The sequence below is a fragment of the Gossypium arboreum genome, chromosome 8 (assembly GCF_025698485.1).
Source record: "Gossypium arboreum isolate Shixiya-1 chromosome 8, ASM2569848v2, whole genome shotgun sequence".
NCBI classification, from domain to species: Eukaryota; Viridiplantae; Streptophyta; class Magnoliopsida; order Malvales; family Malvaceae; genus Gossypium; species Gossypium arboreum.
Genome location: NC_069077.1, coordinates 56,751,429 through 56,760,768, shown reverse-complemented (window position 1 = coordinate 56,760,768; position 9,340 = coordinate 56,751,429). Strand labels below are relative to the sequence as shown.

Sequence of the window (9,340 nt, the reverse complement as noted above, 5' to 3'; positions counted from 1 at the left end):
CAGGCCCGAATTTTAATATTTTATCCAGATTCGACTTAGGTAAAATTTTAGGGCCATTTTAAACTGAATCCGAACCTAAAATTTTTTATTGAACCCTACTCAACTCGATGTATGAACGCCTCTAATTGAGACTTTATTTTTGCGATGATATCTAACATGCTAAAAATATGTCATCAAGGTGTTCTAGAAGTTACTGTTGCATCAGCTTTTTTTTTTCCTTTTTAATTTTAATTTCCACTTGTAAAAAACATGTCTTTTTATTGTTCACATGCATGAAATATGCCTTAATTTTCATAGAAATATTTGAAGTAACCCACCCACAAGAGAAAAAGGGCCGAAGTATGAGTCACCAACTTTCTAAATCTCTAATTATAAGTCCCAATTAATATCACTTACGTGTGTAAGGAGATCAAACAGAATTCGTGTGTGTGTGTGTGTATGCCTTCGGTGCTTGAGTTCTTGTGTCCAAAGATCCGAGAACAAAAGCAATGAAATTAAATTTGATTCAAAATATAGTGTTTGATTTTGAGTTTTATAAAATTTAGTCCACATAATGAAGAACATATTTGGTGTGGTTGAATTTTAATTTACAAATATTAAAAAAAAATTCAAATAGGATAAAATTAATGAAAACACCTCTTTAGTTTCTTTTAATTTTGATATTAAATAAATTAATTTTTTAAAAAATTAGAACAATTTAATCTTGTTAAGGACAATTAATCACGGCGTTAATATTTTCAGTCAATTGCATATAATTTTATTAGTATGATAACAAATTTAGCCCTTGATGATTATATATTTTATGTAGATGTTGACAGAACAAGTGAATGAAGCTAATTTTGTTGAATTTTTAACTAAATTTACAAAATGTATTAATGTTGTGGACAAAATATGTCGTATGAAGACCAAATTAATGAAATGTGTAAATTTTGAGGACTAAATTTGTTATTATGACAGTAAAATTATGTACAATTGATGAAAAGCTGTGATTGGTTGTCATTAGTTGCTCAATTTCAAAATTGATAGGAATTAAATTACTCTATTTTTTAGAAGAACCAATTTGTTGAATATCAAAATAAAAGGGATAAGAGTGGACTTTTAACTAAAAAATTTTATTTTTATAATATAAATTAAGCAGTTGTTTTGATAAATAAAAAAGATACAGATATTGTAAAAATTAAATTTAAAAATTGATGAACTGAACCAATTAACTTTTGATGCTTAAATTAAATTGATTTGATACATATAGATTACCCAAACTTTATTTTTGTTTTCTTTGGATTTTAGACCTAAATTCGTCACTAAATAAAGGGAAAGTCATGTAAGTAAAACTTAAAATACTTAGTATGGTCGTATTAAAACTAATGCTATTTTATAATTATTCGAATATATATATATATATATATATATTTAATTGTATTATTAAAATTGAACTTGTAGAACCTTCCATGTAAAACAATTAAATTATGGGGTTTCCTTCCCATTGGATCACTATATCTATCTATATGTATTATACGAATTCAGATTAGAGTAATTTGTTCTAAAAAGAATTAGGATAATTTCGATCCTTTAATTACTATTTTAGGTATAAATATTACGATTTTTTAAAGATTATAATATTATTTATTTATAAAGAATAAGGGATAGAGGGTTATCCATAAATTGGTCCAACGATTGGTGTGTACTAAAAATATTTTTATATAAAAATAATTTTACACATAATTTCTCAAATTTTAAATAAAAAAACTTTTAAATGCTTTTCAACTCACATCTTTAGTTTGAAAACTTAAATACAAATATTTTATCATTTACATTTAATTGAATTGAAATATAATTTTTAATTTTATAATACATTTATTTTTAGGATTAAAAATCATAAAACATCAATTCTAAAGAGAAGAAATTAATATTAAATTGAAATCACAAAATAAAAGCATAAGATATATGTTTCAGTATAAGCTAAGCAAAAAATAAAAAAAGTTATATATATCTTCAAAATTTCCATCTAAAATTAATAAAAAATATTCAGAATGAGAGAGAAGTCATCCAATCCACCACTATAAATAAAATTACAAAGATTCAAGTCGGAACATGGGTATTCATCGTTCTCCTAGAAGCTAATGAACTTGGTTAACTAAGCGATACTACCCTTTTGCTATCGGAGCGTGTGATTAATCCCAGTCTCCCCCACTCCCTCCAACTCTGTGAATTCATTTTTTTTTTTGGTGGGTGTCATGGATACAAAGGTTCTTTCTTCTGGAATCCACTACTCTAGTTTGCCAGAAAGTTATGTGAGACCTGAATCTGAGCGTCCCCGCTTGTCTGAAGTGTCGCAGTGCGACAACGTCCCAGTCATCGACTTAGGGTGTGAGGACAGGAGCCATATTGTACAACAAATTGCTCTTGCCTGCATCAACTATGGTTTCTTTCAGGTACTAGTCTAGTCCTTCGCCGCCCTGCAAATCATCCTTCCTTCCTGCTACTGTATCTCTGATAAATTTTTGCGTTGGTTTTGTGGGATTAATTAATTTGTAAATATTATATTATGAGGTTATTAATCATGGAGTATCGAAAGAAGCGGTGGAAAGAATGTTACAAGTAGCGCATGACTTCTTTGGTTTGCCGGTGGAGGAGAAGATGAAGCTTTACTCAGATGACCCTTCCAAAACAATGAGACTTTCCACCAGTTTTAATGTTAAAAAGGAGAAGGTTCATAACTGGAGAGATTACCTACGATTACACTGCTATCCTCTCCACAAGTATGTTCCTGAGTGGCCTTCCAACCCTCCTTCCTTCAAGTAAGCCTCTTCTCTATTCTTCTTCCTTTTTCTAATCTCCCCCCACCCCACCAAAAAAAAAAAAAAACACCTTACGTTAGAGATACGTAATTCGCTTAACGTCATCCTTTTTCATTCTATGTGTCATGCATGTTCTAAGTATCGATGATTCAGCTATTTGTCGACGAATTGCATTATTTTATTTTGCGCTCAAGTAATATATATTTAGTAATCTGACAATTTGATTTACATATTAATAAAACTCTTGAGACAGACAGGACATTTTGCATGGAATCAAAAGTACATTAATAAAGCATATGTAGTGTATGTGCGTGAAATGATCTATTTTATTATCTAAAAAGATCTATTGATGAATTATAACTATGGGATTCTTCTTTAACGTTTCGTAGAGACTATATTTAGGAAATAAGAAACATCGAAGCATGGGATTTTAGTCTTTTAGCCCCTGCTAAACAATATAAATCTTCTTCTTCTTTAACAAAGTCCAGAGTCTTTTACATAATGGCCCCTAGCCATGTGCTGACGTCGTTTTTCTAGGAGATGTACACAGTCGACCGCAAATTAACTTACATGCCGTATTGTTTGGTTATAAAATCTCAAATCCCCTACTCTCCCTGCCTCTGCTCATTAAAGCAAAGCAAAATCTAGACTAAGGCCATACTGGTATTCATAAACCTGACAACATAATTAAGCTCCCAACAGTTGCATTAATTACAATTTAGTAATAGGCGGTGATTGGTCAAATTACGATTTGGTTGTAAAGTTGAGCTTACATGAGTGAAGATTAAAATATAATACTAGGACAAAACTTGTTAAGATAATTTTTTAAAAGAAAAAAATGAAAGAAAAAAATGTAGGAGGTAAAAAAGAACAGCCGTAATTGGAAAAGAGTCTTGGAATCTTTTAGGGGGTAAATAATTATTTCCGTTCAAAAAAGGTCAAAAGAAATGGCTAAAAATTACAGACAAGCCGATTTGGCCTTTAGGAAGAGCTACCCGTTAATTGTCTAGTAAAGCACGTGCCGCATTTACGAGTTGTTTACGAAATACGAAGTGCTTGAACAAAATTCAGACTTCTGTATGACTGTATCAACATTCAAGCCTTTTTCTTTAAAAAAGGTAAACTTGTTTATAACAAGTTAATGATTAAACATTTTTATGTACCCCCATTCCCTTAGTTATCGATTGTACAATCAAGTCACCTATTATATAAAAAAAAAAAAATTCAAGTCTCCCATGTACCATGTGATTATGTTCCAATTTTATTATAGATGTCAAAACTTGGTAAAAATAATTATATACTAAATTTATTGAAAATTAATATATAAATGGGTTGGCTGTGGGCCAGAGGTTTATGGCCTTTTCTAGGTAGAGGACAGGCAAGGAGCTTTGTCATTTGATTAAGGAAGTCTTCTTCCGTCGACCTAGTCAGAAATATTTTATCCATCCCGTTCTCACTTTATTAGTATGCGTAATTATTAGCGGTGATGGCGGCAACCAAAGCTGAGATCAGAACCGTTTATCTAGTAGGTAGGATCGGTTTTTGGTTGAGTCACACGCGCGACTAGTGAGGAAAATGAGTGACATCATGGGCTAAAAGCCGTGTTGACGTAATCATATTAGATAATTTTAATCGAACATTTGGGGCCCAAAGGAGCTCTGATTACAAGGAGCCGAATCATCCGCTTCTACAGGATTTGTTTTCCCTATTTTATACAACTGTCACTACATACGATTATTGAATATTTTTAGATTGGGAGTGACGGTGCTTCAGTTCTCGTATTTTGTTTTTCAATGGTAAACTAATAATTTTGATGTTGGTGACGTTTGACAATGGCATTTATGGGTTTATTTTATTTATGAAAGTCCCAATGAACTTTCTCCATTTATCGGCATTACGACTTCAAGATTAAAGATTTGTTTCCCGTCTGTAAAAAGATATTGATTCGCCTGTAACATTTGACCTTACTTTTTGAGAAAAGATGTTTTACTTCCGTGATAATCTTGGTGACTTTCAATTTGAGTTATACAGTAGCTATGGATTTCGGTTCACTCGAAGACGCAAAAATTGGCATATATTTGTAGTATGATAAAAACACTTAGAAAGCAGCACACCTCTAAACACTGTAATTCCTCGCATGTTTTTATTAAAACAAGAGATATTTGCATCCATATGCTTTTACATCCATATTTGTTGAATTGATAGGCAAATCGTAAGTGATTACTGTGTACAAGTTCGAGAGCTTGGTTACAGATTACAAGAGCTAATATCAGAGAGCTTAGGCCTGGAAAAAGATTACATAAAGAAGGTTCTAGGGGAGCAAGGGCAGCATATGGCCGTGAACTATTACCCGCCATGCCCGGAACCAGAGCTGACATACGGATTGCCTGGACATACAGACCCCAATGCTCTTACGATTTTACTTCAAGACCTCCAAGTGGCGGGTCTTCAAGTTCTCAAAGATGGCAAGTGGCTTGCTGTTAATCCCCAACCAAATGCTTTTGTCATAAACATTGGTGATCAATTACAGGTATGCGTTTCTTTTTTCCTTGGGTGGAAGGAAAATGTGCAAGTTATTGAGGATGAAACTCCTAATGTTGCAGGCATTAAGTAATGGGACGTACAAGAGCGTGTGGCATCGGGCAATCGTAAATGCCGATAGGCCAAGGATGTCTGTTGCTTCCTTCCTCTGCCCTTACGACCATGCCCTGATCAGCCCTGCAAAGCCTCTCACCCAATATGGATGTGGAGCCGTATACAGGGATTTTACTTATGCTGAGTATTACAGTAAGTTCTGGGGCAGGAACCTGGACCAAGAACATTGTTTGGAACTTTTCAAGAACTAATCGCTTGGTCCTTGCCTACTTTTCAAGAACTTGGCCAGTTATTTCCTCCTAGCTGCCCCTTTACAATGCTACTTGTCCTGGTGCAGAAAGATGGTTTTTTTTTTCTTTACCAGAAATGCAAAAACCGAAATTTCACTAAACACCCCTTAATAATAAGGCAATGCAGCATATTGCTATATTGCTGGCTGGCGATGGCTACCCACTGTAACTTATCCTTTTGTAGAAACTTCCCTACTACTGCTGCTTGTGGTTTGATTCTTGGTCCACGTGTCATTATTTTGTAATGAAAATAATATTGCACTTCCTTTATTATTATGGTATAAAATTGTTCTACGCATTACAATGCTATCTGTCGATGAAACGATTCAAACTTTTACACAAAACAGCGACAGTGCGCAAGCTTAACAGTGCACCAGTCCTGGCCTGCCACAAATGCTTGGGGCTTAAAGCTATGGGCTAGAGGTTGGCTTGTTGCCAACTGTCTTTTGCTAACATATTGGACCTCATGGGTTAGATAGTTATTGCATTTGGTCTTTTAAGTCTGATGGTAAAGTATCTTGGCGAGCACCGGGAGATCTCATGGTGGATTTCTTGTCAGGTCCCATGACCACAATCCCACCATCAATTGCTTTTCGACCATTTAAGTAGATTTTTGTTTACTAGTTCTCATGTTTAAAACGTTGCCCTTCTCTCTCTACCTCTCTCCTGTATTCTTGTATCACCGCAATTCTTGTTTTATGTTGTTATCTTAGGCTCCGTTTGTTTGCTAGTAAAATATTTTCCGGAAAAATAATTTTTAAAAAATAATTTACTTTTTTAGAAATGATTTACTTTTCTGGTGTTTGGATGAATCTGTGTAAAATATTTTCTATTGTTTGACAGATTTCTTGAAAATATTTTCCTAAAAGTTGTTTTTATATATATTAATAAATTTATATTTTAAATTGTTTTTACATATATTGCATTGATTTATTTATAAATAAATAAATCAAATTAAATATATAATAATACTCAATTATAAATAAATAAATCAAATTAAATATTTCAATCAAATGGTTTAATTGTTCAAAATTGGCAATCATCCTATAAGATTCATTCACATCACATGTAAATGGTAAAAACTAATCAACATATTTGTAGTTAAATAACCAAGTAGCAGCAGCTCGTCTAGTAACGTATTGAAGCCAAACAATATATAAATCATGCAGAAAAATATCTAATCTGAAATGAAAATATACTTTCATCCACATAAAAGTGGATCATATCTGATTGTATCTAATGAAAAATCCCAATACAAAATGAAAGATAAGGATGATGTTTGCAGTTTTAACCATATCCTCAAGCATTCCAGTGCCATTGTAGATCCAACAAATGCCAAAAAGTGAAAAGTTTAGTACATGAGCCGCTCTTTTCAAAACAAGGATTTAAGGATCAAGCAATACCTACTAAAGGAATCATACAAAGATGGCTCTACCCGTAAATGACTAACGCTTAACTGTATCCTCATTGCTCATCATTTCACTTTCCCTTTTTCTTGCTCTTTTCAAATAAGGGAATTGTTATAATAACAGAAAGGAACTGGAGAAAAAAATTCATGATGCAACGAGATCAGGTGTTTCAACCTCAATTGATAACCAAGCTTTATGTACTTTGCCCATCCAATTATCAAATCGGTCACGCAAGGATTTGATCTGTGGAATCCCCAAAACTCTTAGCTGCACCCAAGAGACATGAATTGTTCCCTCAACTTGATCAATTATGCCCTCAATCAAACTAACCTGCAGTCATTATTCGCAAAAAGGTTATACAAGTTATCTTTAGAATTTTGAACCCTCTGAAGTATAGCTAGTTGCTACATGTAGGCCTCGGGTCAAATGTATACAATGGTGCATCGTCTATATGAAAAATTGAGACTTGGACTTCCACAAATGTTCACTATTCATAATAATTCGTATTTTCCTTGGCTTATATCCAAAATTTATTTGTGTCCCCTTATAGTTTGCACTTTTTGTTAAGGTGTCATGAAAAAACTGAAGATAAAGGAAAATGAATACGTGTAAAAACAAAGATGACAACAATATTATGAATATTTTAACTTACAGACAGGCTCTTCATGAGAAGATACTCAACATTCTCAATTGACACAATTTGTTCTCTCAGCAATAACTTTTAAAGGAATAGTTCGATCATCAGATGGGCTGCTGCATTGAAACATATTGTACTTTAGTTTTTAACCACATACAATTATCAACAACTTTGACCTGATCCTTTAGGGTACACTAAAACAATACACACCTGAAGATAATCTCCATTAAGCATAGAATATTAATTTTTTCCAAGAGCTTCTTCTCATTCTCAACCAAGGCTGGTTGAGCACTCAGTGTAGCATTGTGCATGCGACACAATTCTTCATAGCGAACCAAATTCCCAGAGTTGAAGGATTGGAGGATATAATAAAGCCACTCCACTTTGGTCCCCAAAAGACTCTTTATCTATAAATGATGCCAACAGTCATCATCTCAAACATAACAAAATAAAAATGTCAAAGCAAAGAAATTCAAAAGAAAAAAAAGAAAAAGAAAAAAAAAACTACAACACACAAACTCCCTTTTAAATCAATCCAACACAATAAAAAATAAGAATGTATTCATGTAATTGCAATAGCATGAAAATAAATGCAAAACGAAAAGAGGCTCTTAATAGCAGGCACTTTTCAGTCAAACCTCCACATACATTAACATGAGTATCATAAATGAGGCCTATGAACCTTATCTTTGTGCAATTAAAAGCACATTTTCTTAATCAAGACTGCATCAATCATCTCTATAACAACTGGATTAGCTGCAATATATAGTGAATTTAAGAAACTTATAAATATATGCTTACAATTGGATGAGCGATGAGTTCTCCAAAGTTGTAGATGTAATCTCCCAAAAAAGCAGAAAGGGACAGATCAAATGCCAAATCCTATATCAAAAGAGTTCAAATAAAATTAAATGAAATGAAGCCAAACGATTCAGTGGTAAAACAACATACAGTTGAATAGATTAGTAAAGCTAAAAAAAATTAGCAATGACACACCAAAAGCACCAAATCATAAAAAAATAATGGATCTTTATTATAGAACTAAAGAAATTAAAACAACTCAATCCATTAAATACGTGAAGCAACCTTTGTGCAAAAGCAACTCTCCTGGACTTTGTTTTTTGGTAGCAGCTCCCCCATTTGCATTTTCAGCAAGTTCTCTCTACTTTTCCTTTACTTTAAACAGCCAAATTATAACTCCTGCATATATATTAAAATTTAAAATGAACCCATTCATTTCCATAGCCTTGATAACAAATTCCAGTTACCGCAACAAAGCAATATCCATTCAAAATCTAAAGATTCAAAACCAAAGCATTAAAACAAAAACACTTGTTCTTAACAAACCCTAACTAAAAAATCTAGCCTTCATTATCAAATTCGATTTCCATACTTTTGAGCTGTTGATTATCAGAATCCATTTTCTTTTAATAAGATCACTCATTTACCTGTTCCGAAGCTATTTAACTAGACTAATTTAAAACTACTTAAAAAACAGAAAAAGTACCTCTCTTTTTTTCCCCAATCTTTACAATAGAATTTGAACAACAAAAAGAGATTCAGTATGACATTAATTCTAACAAATCATAATTCAAGATACAACTAGTTGCA

The 9,340-nt window shown here is 32.7% G+C and overlaps 1 protein-coding gene and 1 pseudogene across 1 annotated transcript; one reads left to right on the top strand and one right to left on the bottom strand.

The window, feature by feature from the left end:
- Positions 1 to 1,997: 1,997 nt before the first annotated feature.
- LOC108467955 (protein DOWNY MILDEW RESISTANCE 6-like) lies at positions 1,998 to 6,467 on the top strand. The gene is made up of 4 exons (XM_017768785.2): positions 1,998 to 2,432; positions 2,551 to 2,798; positions 5,004 to 5,328; positions 5,402 to 6,467. The coding sequence occupies exons 1-4, from the start codon at positions 2,235 to 2,237 to the stop codon at positions 5,642 to 5,644; spliced, it is 1,014 nt and encodes a 337-aa protein (XP_017624274.1). The 5' UTR covers positions 1,998 to 2,234; the 3' UTR covers positions 5,645 to 6,467.
- A 751-nt stretch (positions 6,468 to 7,218) lies between these two features.
- LOC128296607 (26S proteasome non-ATPase regulatory subunit 13 homolog B-like) lies at positions 7,219 to 8,869 on the bottom strand (annotated as a pseudogene).
- Between the last annotated feature and the right edge of the window lie 471 nt (positions 8,870 to 9,340).